The sequence below is a fragment of the Rhea pennata genome, chromosome 1, assembly GCF_028389875.1.
Source record: "Rhea pennata isolate bPtePen1 chromosome 1, bPtePen1.pri, whole genome shotgun sequence".
NCBI lineage: Eukaryota > Metazoa > Chordata > Aves > Rheiformes > Rheidae > Rhea > Rhea pennata.
The window spans coordinates 14,222,682-14,241,895 of NC_084663.1; the positions used below are offsets into that span (position 1 = coordinate 14,222,682).

Genomic DNA, 19,214 nt, shown 5'->3' on the forward strand with positions numbered 1-19,214 from the left:
ATTTGCTGTTGGTAGTAAAGCTTTACAAAGAAATGCTTCTTGCAGTGTGCTTGGTAGGTACTGAGGTTTTCAAACATCCTGACTACCACTGAGAGGAAGCTTCACAAGCTGGCATTGTCCCTCCCCAGCAGTACAGCGCTGCCTCACTTTGTTGATAGCTGCAGACAAGGTCAGCGTCAGTTTCTGAAATTTTATCACCCAGGACTTGTAGGACTTAACAAATTAGTATCAAGCCCACCATGCTTCATAAAGCAACTGCTAGCCCAGATTAGTATTAGCAAATTAGTATCAAGCCCATCAGGCTTCATAATAGCAACTTCTGGCCCTATAACTTCAGGTATTACATAAAGCTATGATGTACTGCTGTTGATTTGCACTGCACAATGGGACTAGTTCACGTCTGGAAAAAAAGCTCAAACTTTCCTGCTTCTCCAATTTTCAGCCCTAGCTAGTCATGCTGGAGATGCACAATAGCTGAGCTCAGCCCTTCGCTAGCTCCAACAGAGGATGCAGCTATAAAGTTCAGTGCAAACCACAGTTCATCTTACAATTATTTTTATTAGAAAACAAAGACAGGCAATAAACATTCTGAAGCAGGTGAAGTATTTGCATCCAAGTACTTTAGCAAGTGTGACAAATGTTGCCACCTCATGGACAGGTGCAGGGTTTGATTCAACTCAGCGGTAGGAAGGGAAAAGGATTCCGGAGATGACTCATTCCTGCCTTTCACATTCTCCTGAGGGGGAAAAGGACAGCATGGCCAGAAAGTGGCTTTTGTTGCTTTGACTCACCTGGAATTCATATATTTGGGTCCAAATCCAGACTCAGAAGCCCAGCCACAAATTCATGACTAAAGAAAAAAGCTACACATATTCTAGGGTATTTGACCATTTTCATTACCTGAGATAGAGGGGTATTTTTCCTCTTTAAAAAAAAAAAAAAAAAAAAAAAAAAAAAAAAAAAAAAAAAAGCAGAATAGTCAACATAGCAGGTCATCTACTGTCAGACAGTCAAAGGTCAGCACTTAGGAGCAGAGCCTTCAGTTTTCAAGAAGAAGACAATCCTTCAGATTTACGAAGAACAGGACTCCACATTCTAATTAAAATAGTCCTTAACTGGGCAGTAGTGGCAGTTTGGAAAACTCTACTTGTAAACTAGACACAATTTATAATTTGAGTATATTTTCCACATGGATCAAGTTCATAGCCTGATATTCAATTTCAAATTAGAGTTCATGTTTTCCTCTTAACTCTGTGCTGCAAAGATTTATGGTATGACAATACATTGATTATTCACTATTCTGTCTCTTCTAGGGCACTGCTGTAGAGACACTCCATCATCCGTTGAATTTCTACCTGCCTGATAGAAAGGTAGCTGTGCTGTCCTTCCCTACAGACTAGATACTGTTATAAAAACACACAACAGTGTTCAATCAAAACACTGTAATTTGCACACAATAAAACCAGATGAGCTTAAAAGGATTATCAAGTCTTAAAATAAAAACAGAACCTTTAAAATTTGACATCAGGTTAGAATTGTAGGAGTTGATAATTTTTTAAATGAAAAATCTTGCTAAAAATAGATTCACAGCTAGCATTTATGAATGGTCTGAAATGAGCTAGTATGATGATAAACTGGGGAGTTTCCTAGCATTGCGATCTCCCTGTAACAGTGTAACAGTCTGCCTACATATGACTGAAGAGAAAGGAGGATACAAGATTGATTTTAAATATGTTCTTATGTTTATTGTATTTTGTTACTCCACTCTCCTAAAATGGTGGCCTCGGGAAAAGCTGCTTTGGCAGGCAATCGCAAAGATTCCTGTGGAGAGGAAGTGAAAAGACTGGGCATACAAACAAGGGCTGCTGCCATGTTCAAAGCACTGGGGAGAGTTCATAGAGCAAAATGCAGTCCTAAGTAAATGGGTTTCAGGCAATTTCAGTGTTAAGATAACATCATTAAGAGTAGAACAGATTGTGCTCAAACCCTGCTGTTTATAATTAACACATTGCTTCCAAATACTCCAGGGTCCCTGGTAAATAGTCCTCCGCTCAGATCCACCTAGACCAATCAGAGTATTTTCATCAGATTCCATGCTGGGCCAGCACCTGTTTGGACAAATCCAAAAGAGCCAAAATACTCTTCTCTCTGGCTAGCTAAGTAGAGAGATGAACACAGCTTGCCTTAGTCATTGTCACAGTGTCCATATGGCTGTGAAGCTTGTTTTCACAAGAAATCGTACAAGTACTTTATTATGTCGAAGTTCACGGTCCTAGAAGCAAAAACACAGTGTATCAGAACAATCATCTTAACAGTGCTAAGACTTATAACTTGTTTGGAGACAACACACGTGGGAGACTCTGCACAATCAAAGTCAAGCAATACTTTCCCCCCTCCAAATGCAAATGAACATGAAAGACTATTTCTAATGCTATTTATAGTATCTATCTTTTCAGTATTTAAACTTTGTAAGATTTTTTTAAAATTAATATAAGAAGCTTTCTAGAAAAAAGTGAAAGATTCCCAATCATTAAGAAGTAAAATAAATAAATAAATAAATAAATAAAAATAAATAAATAAAAGTTGATATGAGTATATCTTTGGTAAACATTATACTCTAGTTAAAGATGCAAAGCAGCAATCTTTTATGCTACTGAATGTTTTGTTCATTTTCCAAACCACCTGTTTTAGCATGTAATGCCTAACTCCTTCATCTGTACTCATTTGCAGTCTGTGTTCTTTCAGTCTTGACAGTAGTTGACCCATGTTCATAGCTAAACTTGAAAAAAACAAGAATGCCACTCAATAGGATAGAAGATTTTAATGTATACTTTTGTACTTTGATGGGAGGCAGAATGAAATAGCAGTAGAATAAAACATATAATTATTTTTTTTGTCTCCAAATTCATTCTGCTGTACAATCTAACATTCAGACTTTAGGGTTTACTGTTTGAATAAATAACACAAATTACCGCATATAATGACAAGTATAAAATTAAGTTTTTTTTTTTTTTTTTAAGTATTCAATGATGCAAAAAATAACTTCTCACAATGCTAAGTGAGATTGACTGACTGAATGTCTTATTTGTTAGACTGCAATCATTTAATATTCTCTGTTCATGCATCAATTTGTAACCCACTTTTTAAAAAGTTTCTGTAAAACACCAAACTAGGCAGAGAAAAAGTTCAGAAATTCCTGAGATATACAGCAAGAGATATTGCATTACAGTCTACTTAATAATACAGTGGCAAAGTTAAAAGAAATTAACTGCCATTGTTAGAAGTATATTATGTTGTGTCACTCACTAACAAGTGCTTTAGTTATAAGGCTTTCTGCAGAAACAACATCATGTTCTCTAAAAATTTTGACCTTATCAACTAAATGAAACAATTACTGTGTCATAACAACTAGGATCATTACAGGTTATATTACAAGATCCATCCCATTCAACAAGAATCAAGGGATTGCTACTTCAGAAAATTGTTGAGTTTAAATCTGAAATTCTTTAAATGGAAATTTAAAGTTTCTAGCAAAGAAATATCTAACCTTATTTTCCGCCAAAAGCGTGAATAGTATGTCATAAAAAGCATGGGAATACTTCTGCAGAGACTGACTATATGCAATAAAACAGACCTAAACGTGAAGTTCTGTGGTATTAAATAGACTGACTTTGTATGGGCAGACTAAAACATCCCAGGAAGAGACAAGAGCATATTACATTTTTCCACAAAACAAATACAGTTTTTGCTTTAAAAAATGCACATTTCATTTTTGCTTAAAAAAAGGAAAATTAAATACAAGCTGAACATCTTGAATAGGATGCTGTGAAGAAGAGGGAAGAGAGTACACTTTTCTGTCCTGTTCTTTGCACATTTCAGCTTATCATTAGGAACTATGCTAGGCAGCAAAGTGAGACGGTTACGAAAATGAGGTATCTTAGGATTTCAGTGACTAAATTTTAGCACTAGTACAATAATGGAGAAGAAGAAAATCAGGAGAAGGTCTGCTTAATTTAGATGCATTTTGGTTGAAATGGTGAGGTAAATCTTTTTCGTCTGCAACAAATATTCCTTTTCCACATCTGGGTAAAAACTACAGGCAGCTGCAACATTATAGCACAGCTAAAAAATGACACTTCTTAAAGTATGAAAGATCACAAATTCACCCTTTAGCTGGCCCCATCTACCAAGAGAAAACCCATGTATGGGTTTATGAAATCTTGTGTCTTATCTATCGATTGTCCTTCCTTAAGTTTCAACAAAGAAAAGAAACTAAATAAAGTTTTCTTGGAAAAGAAACTGAATTAAAAAAGCATAACAAAAGAATAAAGCAAGAAAATAGGAGAACAAGAGGAAAAAAGAAAAGAACCACAGGCCAACTTTAAAATCTGTCAAGTCACTCAATTATTCTATCCCTACAGCACATAAGCACTTCCAAACTATTTGGAAAAAACAGAATCATTTCCTCATTTCCTTCTTCACAACATACAGAAAAATACCATAGACATGATGAACATATACATATACATACATATATATACATACATATATATATATATATATATATATGACCTAATGGAAGGCAAGCCCAAGCATTACACTGTGCATTCAGTTTTGAAGTGACCGTGTCTGACAACCGCGCTTTCTGGTAAGCATGACCTGCATAGCACAAGATTTGGTCCTCTGTTCTGGCTGCCTCTAGCTTTGGGCAGCTTTCCTGGAGTCAGTGAAACTTCTAGGAGTATTAGAGTTGCAGGGGGAGGGATGTCATTTCAAGTATCTTGCAATTTAAGGACAGACCCTCCCAATCAGTACAGAGTTTATGAACTGGTCTCTGTATTCACAATAAGATAGCAGAGGCAAAAGCATGGGGATGTCTGAACACACAGTGGTCAATGTTGCGAAGCAGATAGCCCTCTGTGTCTGGTACCAGCGAGAGCCTTTTCAGGGCACCATTCATATGTGACTTTATTGCTGGGAGGCTTTGCAATATAGTTTAAAAAGCAGGTTGTTACAGAGAAGGGATGGCCTTTTAAGTGTTTCTCCTTCTTTTAGCAACACGTCATTTCTGGTGTCTGCTCTGGCTACATACTCTTTTACCGTGAGAAAATTTCCTAAACAAACTTTATTTTGTTTCGCTGAAACTAATTCATCTGTTTATGTTGCTTCAGGGGGAATTGTAACATCAGCAAAATATCAGCCTCCTATTCTAATAGGAGCCACCTACTACTAACAGGCAGGCTGCTGCAACAGGCATGGGATGTTGCTGTTTTCGCTTCATATGAATGAGACAAGAGTCTGATTGTTGCCTGTTGTCGAGGTATTACATGTATTTCTGCCTGTATTTCATAATCATCTCTCCTGATGGGTCTGTAACTCTTCTCAGACTCTAAAACCAAAGGCTCTTAATGAACTAAATGAATTTTGGGGATATCTACAGTAACTTATTGGATTAACTTTTTATAAACTACAGATCACACAAGAACAACTATATGGAAGAATTTTTATAACCTATATAGTTTTTATATTGTATTTACAACAAACACTGTTTAGTTGTACTGTTTAGTTGAAATATCAGTTCAGATTAAGACAATATAATATGCCTTTTGGTAATGAAAATGACTGACATTTAGAAGCAGTATTTTCACATTAAGTCCTTGACCTTCATTAAGTACAAAGAGATTATGGAATTGTATCACATTAAAATAGTTCTTTGGCCTAGCCATGTCACTAAGATAAGCTCCATTTTATTTTGGAAAAAAAAAATCTCTCAATAATCCACTAAATTCATTCACTAAATAGGAGGCTGGTATTTTGCTGATGTTACAATCCCCCTGAAGCAACATAAAGAGATGAATTAGTTTCAGTGAAACAAAATAAAGTTTGTTCAGGAAATTTTCTCTTGCTTAAGAGTTTCAATCATTATCTGAATCTGATTATGTATTATTCCTTTATTCTTTTCCTTTCTTTTCTTAAGTCCTCAGAGGATAATATTTGCATTTGCTTATGATTTATACCCAGATCTTGCAGACTTCTGGCAAACTATCCACATTGTAATCTGAGAGAACTGTATCAATTTCCTACCCATTCCAAAAAGAGGAAAAAACCTTATGGGTAAGGACAATCCAATGAAATTATCAATTAACAAGTATTTCTTGATCTCAGACAATGCTTGGACACAATTATGTGATGAACTACTAACAACAAGTAGAAATTTAGACTGTTAATGGACTGCTACTGAAAGTCTTGGGGGTTTTGTTTTATATTTGAAACTAATAAAATTAATAAAAGAGACTGCATTTCAATATTTCTATTTCCAAGTATTTTTTCTATTGCTCTTCTAGGTAAGTCCAACCCAGTGTTTAGGACTTCCCTATACTGTAACTTGGACTTAGGTCTTACTAAGTATAACTTAAAGGGTTGTTGCTTGGAAACCTAATCTATTTTCAGGTTACTTTGGAAAAGTGCTAACAAATGAGCTAGCCTCAGTATCTCACACAGCAAGTGACCTTCCCTGGAAATTTTGTAAAACTCTCTATGATATAAAAATAAAATTTATAGCTATAAAGTTTGAGCTGCTTCTGCCAAACAAAGCTCTTCCCCTAAAAAAATAATTTTGTAAGTAATAGAAAGGAAATAAAACCTAAACACGTATGAGGAATATTCACAACATTTAATTAGCAATATACTAAAGCACAATGAATTATAGCCAGATAACCATATCAAAGTAAATTCAAGAGCAGACAGAAAAGGTTTGTTCACTACATTTCGAAGTCAAAATAACCTAATTAAAAGACAAATACTTATGACACTATATTACCACATAAGTATGATTTATAGGTAAATTAGGTAAACAGAAAAAAATTTTCAAAGTCTTAGCACTTCATATTGTCTACAGATAGTTACCCAAACATTAATATCAAGGACACAAACTTTCACTATCACATTTCTATATGAAGAATAAAATTTAGGGTGTTAGAGTTGGAAGGGATCTCCTGAGGTCTCTGAACTCACAGGCAACCATATCATATATAAACCCTTTCATAGACTGATGAAATGAAATTTGATCAAAATCTGTCTGAACTTGGCAATGGGCTACACATTTTCATTCCTCACTCCTTCATGATAGCAGTTTCATTACAGCACACACCACCTCATTAAAACAAGTACAAAAAAGAGTAAGGGTAGTTCCATGTTTCTAAATCATTAGAACAGAGATGGAAGAACTCCACAAACAGTTTGTATGATATAAAACACTTGAATGTCTTTGTCCTGATTCCTCAAAAGTTATTTCTTTAGTTTATCTTGCCATTTGAAAACTTGTAAGCTCTTGAAGACAAGGATTCTTCTATTTGTTTGTACAGATAACAATGCAATGAAGACCTGTTTTGGAAAGATCTCATCGAACTACTGAAATATACAAAAATAGGCAATGCATTTTTTTTCAGTAGCCTTTTCTCCATTCTTAGAAACTATCTATTGATTCCTGTTGTGGCCTGTAGAGAGTTAGTAAAAAGACAAGTAAATACTGCTTTTGCAATCTCATTCCAGTCAGCACATAAAACACTAAACAGTGTCTAACAGGCTTACCTTGCAACAGCTCTGATGAAGTCCAAAGATACGGTGCATTTGTATCTGGGTCCATCAAGCTGGTCATTATGGCCAACCAAGGATAACAGTTGGAGTGTCACAAGTGAGGTGATCTATGAACAAGAGACATGAGTAACATTAGACAAATTTGCAGATTGCAAATCTGATTAGCAATAGTCAATTACTTTTTTTTTTCTCACTTGTCATCAACATAACTTTCCCAAATTACCATATGGCCATATTCCTTTGGAAAAACATTCATACTTTCTCCCTGATTTTCATGCAGTTCTGCAGCAAGCAGAACCAGAAATATATGTATTTATACCATTACATTTGTAGCACAGGTGGTGACACACACAGGCTTTATCCTTTACTCTTTCTATCAAGGGTTATCATGGAGTTCTAATCAGAGAAAGGCTATCGGGGGAGAATAGCATGAGTTGGACATTTTCCGTATCTCTGCTTGACAGCTAGGACAGAGTTTCAGTCTCTTTCCTTTAAATCTGAAGACCTCTTCTTGAATTCTTCCGTTCAAAGTCAGATACTCTTGTGCCAATTCATATGCATTTTGAGCAGATGAATAGAATCACTCTACTCAGCTAAAGAAACTTTAGAGGTTGGAAGGTTGGACAGCAAAAGACCTGAAGATTTTTTGCCTAAAAAGAGCAAAGTCTGAAAGGAGAAAAATTTGTCCACATACACATGTAGTGTCTTGACAGAGCCATTTTACCAGTACAGCAACATACAAGTGTATTTTTCACACCTTCTTTCCATTAAACGATGACTGTGGTATCACCAAAGCAGTCACGGGATGTCCGCATTAAATGCGAGCAGTCTGTCCTCTCTCAGTTAGAAAAAATATCTAATTCTATCTAATCTAAGTAGATTCTTCTGTCTCCCTACTGCCACTCAGCCCCAGGGGAAGGAAAGACAGAAAAGTGGAGGAGAAGAGACATTTTCCCTTGCCTGTGCTATAGCTGCTGACAAGTCAGCGTAACAAGGTTACATTCCATAAAGCACTGATTTTATAAAGCATCTTGCCACAGTTCTACTTTCAAAAAACAGCCAGTTATGACCTAGCTCTGTATAATGATATCTTTACAGAAAGAAATAGAAATATAGATCAGGAAAGACAGCATAAATTCAGACCTTCAAGAATGTGTGTTACTATAAAGCAGCAGCAAGCTCTTATCGGTATTAAAAAAAACCAAATAGACGTATCTCAGTGATAATTGTATTCTTTTGCTGAAAGTGAACTTCACTCATACCTTGCAGGAGGTAAGAATACTTAAAGTGTTCTCTTAGTAGACATACTATAAAAAGACACCTACCTATGGAACAAAAAAGTTATGATTACCAGTAATGGGGCAATTTTTAAAAAAGCCTGTGTTTAACTTTTTTTGTATGGCACTAGACAACAAAAGCTTGGATGTCATCATTCTGCAAAGTGTGTGGAGTTTGGTTACTGGAATACTGGTCTACCTGTGCTGACAAAGATAAACACTGTGTAAATAATTCTGGTCTGTAAATTACATTAAAAGTAGCAGATGATTTACAGATTTTTAGCATTGAGAGCTTTTAAGAGAACTAAACTCAGCATATGGTAAGTTATTTAAAATCCAGTTCAGGAATCACTCTGAACAATCATCACTGACTTGAAACCATTCTCAAATTTGCTAGGTGTTTGGTATTTTTTTCTTAGTACTTACAAGGTACTAATTTTCCACATTCTTCATTCAATGAATGTCTTCAATCAATGAAGACAAATAATGCTGGTATCTGTTATTACAACTTCTATTGTACATCCCAGTGCACTATTATTGGTTAATCATTTCTGCAATATATGCTTGCAGCTGGCCTTACATTCAGAAATCACCAGTGAAAGCAGGTTATGTCCCACAGAAGGAATTGCATGAGGCTCATAAAAGCTTCCAATGAGCACACCAAAAGCCAAGATAGCTTGGAGCCAGACCCATCTAAATTTTATGTGGGATGCAAAAGTGACCTTGCTGCTACACTACCAATGTTCCAGCTTTCCTTTAACAAAAAATAGTAACTATTTGTATCCAGTTCTCACTAAATGCCGTAAAGGAAACATAAGGTCAGCAGTGTAAAATTGCTTAGTAAAAGCTGACTCTACAAATCTGAAATACTGTCAGACTAGATACTACGTGTCATTAATGTTTTAGGATCAATATGTTACAAAACATATGAAGGTTTTGATCATCAGTTAAACAGTTATTTACTTAGCAAACTTTTTTTTTTTTGTTTTATTTATTTAGCTTAATAAAAATGTCATTGCAGCTAAATGAGTGCTTAAACAGTGAACGCTGGTACTAAGATTGCTTAAGAAAGCAGTAGAATGGCCATTTTCCATTCATGCAAGTTAAGAACTGGTTTTAACTCCAAAGAGCCCCAAAAGACAAAGAGAAAGAACACATATCTAAGGGGAGTAAATAGTGATCAGCTCCACCACGGACAATGTGTGTGTTAGCTGCTAAAGCACAGCTTACACATTAGATGGTAAAACACCTAACCTGTGAGTCTTTGGAGAGGAATTCAAAACCTAGTTACAGGCATCTGTCCTATAGTTGGAGAAAGGCACGGATCTCAGAACAGCAAATCCAAAATCCTGCAGCAGACATCAGTCTAGAGCTTCACTTGCATTATTTTTTCACCAGGTTCAGGAAGACTCAAAACCAGCAAGCAAGTTCTGTCATTTCCAAGCAATGAGTTCTTGCTTTTTTCTACTTCATATACACACAGCAGGACTCTTGCTGAGGCGTCAGTCAGAGGATTGGGTGACATTTTTTTTGCAGTAAGTTGATTTGTCAAAAGAAAACATTCAGTTTCCACAGATCTGGAATTATTAACAAGTTCCCGAAATATTTTGTGCTGAATCTATCTTCTTAGACTAGATTCATAAGTAGTAGTAGTTGTCTCATCCTTCAGCATAATAACCAAATGGTTAAAAAGCTTTGTAGGACATAGATGGTTCGATTCCTTCTGCACACAAAAGATCAAGCTGAGGAAGGACAGATAGGAAGAAAAAAGCTGTGGGAAATTTGCCTACTGGAGCTGATCTATTTTGTATAAAATTGCAGTCATATAACAGTCTCTCTCTGTGTCTAAGTTAGGGCACTCATCTGGCAAGCAGGATACAGTAGAATGAACTAGGTTTTGGGTATCTATTTGTAAGCAAAATAAGTTCCCACTATCATTTTCATGTTCTGCTAATTCTTAAGGTCCAAGTGTTACTCATAATTTAAGCATTCAAAATTTTACTACTTCAGTTGTTCAGGTAGTGTCTTGGGAGATCTTGGGAGGTGATGTCATCCTAACTGACGATATCTCAAAAGTTTGAATCATATTTGTGAAAATACAAATGCAACATCAAACCAACTGCACTTAGCAAAAAAAGTAGTTTTAAAAAAAATTTTTTTTAATACCATGGACTACAGTGGCTATATTTCAATGTCACAAAAACTTGAAAAAATATTTGGCAAGAACAGACTAGAAACTAGCCAGAAAAACTGTGTGGGTGACATAAAAAAAGCATATTTACTAAGAATTTTTGAAGAAATTACAAGTAATATTCTACTATTCATGAAATAAAAATTAATGTGGGAATAATTTAATCTTAGTTAAAGAAAAAAAGGGCCAGAACATCAGCAACTGTTAATGATAAGCAAATGGAATTTTCTGCAGGAATATTGAGAGTCTGAAGAAAAACTATTGATCTGAAAGACACGAAGAAACAGGGGTCATTGATACGTTTAAAAAAATCAACCAGGACTGAGCTTTCTTTGAAATATATTTGAGTGAGAAAGCTACTGCTAAAAGCAAGGTGCAAACAATCATAAAAGTGTGGCTGACAGCAGCAGTCAGGAGGAAAGGACCTTTCAGACAGCTCCCAAAGACTTGCTGGTCAATGACCGACATTTAATCCTTTGGAAAAAGAAAACAAAGTAACCCACAAGCCATCCTCGAAGGCTGCGTTTTTCCTATCAGACTGAGCTAACAGATGGGCCTAGCGTCATTCCCCAAAGGGGGACAAAGGCCGGCTTTGTGGGCACGCTGGCTGCGGGGACAGCGCGGAGGTCCAGAAGCGGGAGCTGCCCCTGCACCAAGCCGGGCTCTCGGCAGCCGTGCCGTGACGGGTCCGCAAACATTTTCAGAGGTCTGCAGCACCAGTAGAAGTCAGACCAGAGATGATGAGAAACACATTTAGTTTGGGCAAGCAATGATTGACTATCACAGGCAAAAAATTTGCACAAATTATGAAGGAAAGGGGCCGCATGCACCTTTGAAGAATGCGCCCCATACACAAATCCATCAAATAAAACTAAAAGGAGAAATTATGCTGGCTGTTAGAAAAAAACCATCTTTTTCCTCAGAAATGTGTTGCAAATCTCAGTGGGCATTTTAAACTGGACTAGACAAAATACAAGTAAAAGACAGTGGCAGGAACAATCTCGAGGCAGTAGAGATGCACTAAGTGGTTTGTGCGATATCTTCCCATCTCCGCAGTCTATAATTTTCAACTATCTTGCCCAAAAGGTAATGTTAACTATAGATTACTTTCAATCCCTACTTGAACCTGTTTCATGATTCTGAACCTCAAACATAAGAGAATACTACGAACTTCCATTATTTCAGTTATAGTATACTCAAATAATGCTCCTATATTTTTTCATAGTCATATTAAAATTTTTATGTGCGCTAGTGTTTTGCAGCACTATCACACAGTTCTTTTAAAGCAAAAATGCAACCCACTGCACTTGTTCAAAACCCACTGCTGCTGGTAGTTAAATTCATACAGATGTTAAAAATCACTGCTATGCAACCAAAAACAGTTTGAAAACCAGGTGCCATTTAGAAAATACATTTCAGTCAAAATGACTGAAGTACTAGTCTCCTGGAGTTAAATTCAATTACTATAGCACAAATTATGTCAGGATAAAAAACTGCTCAAAATTATTTCAGTCAGAATTTAATCTGGATATGCTCAGTATGTCAATCTTGTTACAAAAGCTCACAAATAGAAAGCTTACCATAAAATATTACAATTATATATATTTAAACCAGCAGTTGATCAAAATAGCTTTAAAAATCTTAGGAAAACATTAACATTTTTCTGTATACTTACATTGAGCAATTGATTTTTGATTTTGAATTATGTTCTGTGTAAGGTTTTTCATACATGCAGACAACTGTATCTGATAATGTTCTAATATTTTATCAGATCTTAATGTTGATATCAGATCATTGCAGGATCCTCTTTTCTGAAAGATTTGGTCAAATTTTCCATCTGCTAGTTATACTCCAATATTTCTAAGTATACCACACTCTTCCTGCCATATTCCACATCCCTCCAAACTGCTTGTATCCTTCAAGAGGGCAGTTAAAGCAATCTCTAGTATATGCTTCAGCTATCATTTTCTGAGCTTAAATTCAGCTCTTTTTTAAATCATCTTCTGAATGCAATCAAAACGTTTTTGACATTCACACAGCTACAAACAGAAAAAGGTATTACAGACACTATCCTACTGGTGCTACATAGTCAAATTCTCTTCCCCTTACTTCACTAAAACATAAATAGGTTGCTATACAGGATGCTTCAGTGCACGGCAAATGCACTTGCCAAGTCCTGCGCTAGGTACCCTTCGTGAACCAGTCTGCCTTACAAGTCTTTTTCTCCACAAATATTTGCATTTGGCGGTTTTCCGTTCCCTCTATTAGTTATTTTTGCATCTCTCTCCTGTAACATTACTTTGTTATTTTATACTGACTCTCCAGGATCTTGTGCATTATCCTTTATCTGTAGTAACATATGCCATACTTTACAATTTTAAATTAATTTCTGAATTCTCATCAAAGCTTCAATACATCTTTTCTAGATGATTTCTTCAGATTAGGTCAAACATTTGGCACCATTTGCAGTTACAGTTACTAAGACACCAACATTTAAAAGATAAAGCTAATGACACTAAATTATCAATACTTATCCAAGCTAAACTGAACAAACTTTCAAGTCACATATGTGTTGACAAGTTCCAGATGTGACACTCTATATTCACTATATGTTTCATAACAACAATAACACAACTGATACAGTGTATCTGATCAGGCTTTTCTTTTTATCCTTTATTTTCCTTTTTTTTTTTTTTGTTATCTATTTAAGGATTTTAAAATGTTTGTTCCATCATGTTATTAGGTATGTTTAGCTGTTACTAGGAAGCATGTCTTGACAATTTGGCAGGGAAGGAGATTTGCATTCCATTTTTCTTCAATAACTATGACGCAACATCCCCATAATCCTACTTCAGGTCTCGAGTAAAGAATTTCCTAGATCAAGACCATTCCATGTTACTGAAACCATCATGTAATACCGTCTTTTTCAGGAATGTACTTAATTCTATCCCAAGTGCAATGACTGCCATGAAGACTCTTCCAGAATCTTACTGATACATGAATAGGAAATTTGCTTCAACTTCCTTATTAATTTTAGTCATGACTAATTTAAAACAACACTTTTTTAAAAAATCAAATCTTTTTTTATTTGTTATTCTGCATCTCTGTCTTCACTGTCTTCTCTGACTTTACTTCACCCACTATAAACCCAGACGGTATTTCACAGATTCAAACAAGTGACACCTCTGACTTTTTCAGAGCTTCATCACATTAGTGGCTCAGCTAGTCATTAAGACAGCCAAAGCTTTCTCCTTTTGCTCATGTTTCGAAAGGGTAATACTTCTGTTTTTAGAATAAACAATTATTCACCGTAAGCATATGACCTTGAATTTCATACTGTTAAGTCCATTCCATTTGCATCATATTCACCACCTTTAAAGTCATTCTTACACATCTTCAGAGCAGAAGAACATTAACCCAAAGCATACAACATTGAGTTTTATACTACTAAATTATTTCTATTTCTACTTTTAGATCATAAATTTACTTCTTGTATGGTACTTTCCCATTGTATAATCAGTGTTTACAACCTTTCTCTCATTCTACTCACTCTTGGTGCTCCATTTACTACATAACATTTGGAAAAATGTTGCCAATTTCATAGACTTGAATCTTGCTTTTTGCCTTTACCCCTCCCTCCCTGTTGCAAACCATCCTACCCTCTAATGTCCCTAAGACCACAGAACACCTTTCTGCATATTAGAGACTCCCTACATCCAGTACTTCTTTCTGCAGCTGGCTTCCCAGCTGTTTTTTCTCTTCAATCTCAAGTGAAGCAAGTATATATTAAGAGAGACACGGAGCTACTGGAGAGAGTCCAGCGTAGGGCTACAAAGATGATCAGAGGGCTGGAGCACCTGCCCTAGGAGGAACGGCTGCGAGAGCTGGGCCTCTTCAGCCTGGGGAAGAGAAGACTGAGGGGGGATCTTATCAATGTCTACAAGTACCTGAAGGGAGGGTGTCAAGGGGACGAGGACAAACTCTTTTCAGTTGTCCCTTCTGATAGGACAAAAGGCAATGGGCAGAAATTGAAGCACAGGAAGTTCCGCCTGACCGTGAGGGGGAATTTCTTCACTGTGAGAGTGACGGAGCACTGGGACAGGTTGCCCAGAGAGGGTGTGGAGTCTCCTTCTCTGGAGATCTTCAAGGCCCGCCTGGATGCAACCCTGTCTACCATGCTCTAGGTAACCCTGCTGAGCAGGGAGGTTGGACTAGATGATCTCCAGAGGTCCCTTCCAACTTTACTGATTCTATGATTCTACAATTTTCTTTCCCTGAGTAGACACTTCCTCACCTTGCCCTGATATTCATACTCTTTTTAGAATCAGCTCTCTCCAATTAATCTGGCTTCTCGATCTTCTTGTTCAGTGACTACCTGCAAATCTCAAGTCTTTTATGGAGCATCCTTTTATCTCTTCTTTGTAATATTCTCTCGTATACTTTCCCATCATCTTTAGTCTCCACATTTTTTCTTCCACAGACTAACATTTTCAAATAATTCTCTTCAGGATTTTTCACTGAGAAAAAGCCCCTTCTTCCTCTTAGCACATTTACTTTAGCATTAACTCAATTTGCACACGGAGAAGAAGGAATCTAAAAAGCAATTCACAACGCTCTGTCTCAGTCTGTTCATCAATTAAAAGAAGGATAAAATCTACAGAGTGATGCCAGGATAAACCAGTATTTCTGAGTCAGTTCCTTCACTCTGAGGATCAATTAAAGTACTTTTAGATCTATCCTAAAAGGCATGCTAGAAATTTGTTTAACGTGGTAATTTGTGAGAGGATCAAATTATTCCCGTACTTGAGGGTATATTTAAAAATCTTGTCAGAAATTTGTAAGACTTCTGGAACTGCTCATGGGGGAGTTTATTTTGATTCTCCAAAACATACAAAACCAAGGATCCCGTGTACTTGTAATCTGTTGCAGGTGCTTGAATCTTAGTTGTTTTGTAATTACCTGGGAAAGGCATTCCTAAGTACAAGGAGCACAGATATGAATTGTAGACAGATATTTCACTAGTGATCCCCTTTTGTTACATAGTTTAAAACCAGAACAAACAAAGATGGTAACAGATGGTCAAAGAAACACTTACGGAATGATGTTTACAGTTATATCGATTCCTTAAGTCAGGTAGTTTCAGAAAGCAGATACTAGACAAAAGCTGGCTATTTTTCAAGACATAGGCAGTACCTGCCAAAAGTAGAATTCTTCTTCCAAAAGATACATTTCTGCATCAGAGCCAAAAAATGTAACACAAAGATTGTTTAAAGGAATTGAATCTTTATATGAAAAGAACAGGTATTATGCAATGGACCATGCATATAACCTTACACATCCCAAAGTCTACAAAAATCTTCACCTGTGTAACATTTCTGTCCCACAATGGCAGTATTCCTAGATATTACAAGGGAAATACAAATCAAATAGAAAAAGTAACCTTAAATATGCTATCAAGTATATATTGAACCTTAACTATAGGACTTGATACTCACATCTGCACAAGGCCTCTCTATTTTTAATGTCGTATCAGTAAAACATAAAACTATAAATAATGATCTAATCTAAGTTACTATTCTCCTATTGCTATATAAATTTTTTTTTGTTTGTAAATATAATTTTGCATTCACAAATAACTAAAGCAATTAGGATTTCTAACCTGTCCTGAGGACAAAAATTTGCATTGTGTATATGTCATGAACAAAATTCATGAAATTGAAGGGCACTTCTCAGAATCAGATGTTTGGGAGTATCTTCTGAGATCAAGTTACCTTTCTTTCCAATAAGGAAAAATATTTTCAATATATGTGTTAACTGCAGTCTACTTTTGGATGATTATGACAATTAAGTGTTGAAAGACTATTGATCCAAAGCTTGTATAAGGAAACAAGACATTAAGAATTTTTAATTAAAACAATGATCCCATGAGGATTTGACCTAAATATTTTCTAAATATAAAAAACAGACATGCTATCCACAAGGCTAGACAAATGATAAATACATGGTAGTCTGATGTGGGAGTTGGCTCTGAAAAATGACTATTAAATCAAATCAAATATGCACAAGTAAAAATATTTTTCCTTGAGTGTTCTTCATCTTAAAATCCTCTGCAATTTAAGACAGATTCTTTCTAGCATATGGTCCATCACTAATAAAATTTCCATAGCAGGCAAGATGCACTGAAATGTAACATGCAAAAACTCATCATCTTTAAAGATTAACAATAGTAACATGCTGCAACTACACTTTTCAAGAAAAGCACTGCTAAAGACAGAAATCAACCCTACAGTTTTTGTGATTAGATAAAAATGTGCACACTTCAGTGGTTCTGCAGTAAGAATAAACAGTAACAGACATAAAAATAGAAACTACTCAAATCACTGAAGTACATCAATACTATCACACAAAACAAATATCCCTCTTGACCCAGTATGCTGCCTCTTCAGAAGGTCTGCAAGGGACATGTAGGAAAGAGTATAATAAAAGTATAGAGAAATCCTTTCCCTGGTATAACTCCTAGCTTCTAGTAATCTGCATTTGAGAGGTCTAACTATAGATATGAAATTGTTCACACATACACAGGATCTGACCTGCTGAAATATGACAGTTCAAGTTGCTTTCATTTTGTAAAAATGGAGCTAAAAAAGACTGTTGAACTCTGAACTTAATGCACTGATCAACATATTTTAAGAAGTTTATTATGAGGTTGCATGCAAATACTAAGAAATTAGAAATGATGGTACTGTCTAGCTCAGAGCAAGATCTGCATAAGCAGTACTGAGTCACACTAGGTTTTATGCCCTCAAACAAGGAAGATGTAAAATAACTCTCCTGATTTAAGAGAGATACTTTCATATAAGTAAGAGCCTACTTAAAATTCAATTTCATATCTGACATCACATCCTGGCCCGACAAAAAGTTAAAAATTGAGCTCTTACACAAAAGCAATTCAGAGTAACATTTATTCTGCTGTTCAATATCTTTACTTAAAAAACCTAGACATATAAAGCTTATACTCTGGTATCTTTGTTCACAAGTAGCCCTAAGCAGAAAAGACAAAATCCAAGGAGGAACACAAGTCCAGTTTCCAGTTCAGCAAGGTACTAGAGCATCATCATGCAGCACAAAAGAAGAGAGGACACTACAAGGTCACTCTTCTAAGTGGCTGGGAAGGGGCAGATCTGGAATCCCCCTTCCCAGAATGTCCACCAAAACAGCAGCACTAGTACATCAAAGAGAATATTCTGCTCCAGATCAGTACATCTGTTACATTTTAGTCCTGCCAGGAGCAAGAGAAAGAACACGATGAAGATTGTGACTCAGGAAGCCGGTTCACCTCTCTAGCTGCTTGATGAACAATGAAACCATGAATGCTTCCTTACTGTAAAATAGCACAAAACTGATGGTTCTAACCCACAGTATGAAATTTCATTTTTATTAAAAAAAAACAAACCTGCAACCATAATTTAAGTATTTAGATATACAACAGAGATTATAAATATCTAGCACAGACTTGCATAAGTCATTCTACAAAAAGTAAAGCTCTCAGTCACCCATGCATAAGTCATGAAATATTAAAAATTTAAATTCAATGACCTGTTAAATATGCTACATGCAATTGCAAAAGATATCTACAAATATTCTTAAATCTCTTAAACAGGTGATTCTGGAAAGTAGCCATAACTACCAGTTTTCCACCTTTTCTTCAGTTACACTTGGTTTTATCAGATAAAGAGCATGAAACATCATCTGTCAGCATGAAACATCATCTGTCAGCAATTAATTGGGGGGGGGGGGGAAATCAACTCATCCTGCTCTTCAAACAGAACACTGTTTTCATATTCAGTTTCTGTCACCACCTAACACAACTGTGAAATTCTGCTAGTTATGCCACATATCACTTAGCTTTCCTAACCTAGAAAAAAAAATGCAGCTTCAAACATTAAGTGTTTGGGCTCCCCAGAACAAGACAGAGATGGAGCTACTGGAGAATTCCAGCATAAGGCTAGAAAGATGATTAGGGGACCAGAGCATCTTCCCTACGAGGAAAGGATGCGAGAGCTGGGCCTGTTCAGCCTGGAGAAGAGAAGACAGAGAGGATCTGATCAATATATACAATACCTTAAGGGAGGGTGTCAAGAGGATGGGGC

The 19,214-nt window shown here is 36.1% G+C and overlaps 1 protein-coding gene across 1 annotated transcript in view; it reads right to left on the bottom strand.

The window, feature by feature from the left end:
- Positions 1-1,556: 1,556 nt before the first annotated feature.
- Positions 1,557-19,214, bottom strand: part of ORC5 (origin recognition complex subunit 5) — a 77,141-nt gene continuing 59,483 nt past the window's right edge. Inside the window, exons 15-16 of the mRNA XM_062598723.1 lie at positions 7,591-7,703; positions 1,557-2,272 (exon numbers count right to left, since the gene is read on the bottom strand). Coding sequence (XP_062454707.1) covers positions 2,227-2,272; positions 7,591-7,703 — 159 coding nt within the window. The 3' untranslated portion in view covers positions 1,557-2,226. The remainder of the gene's footprint in view (positions 2,273-7,590; positions 7,704-19,214) is intronic.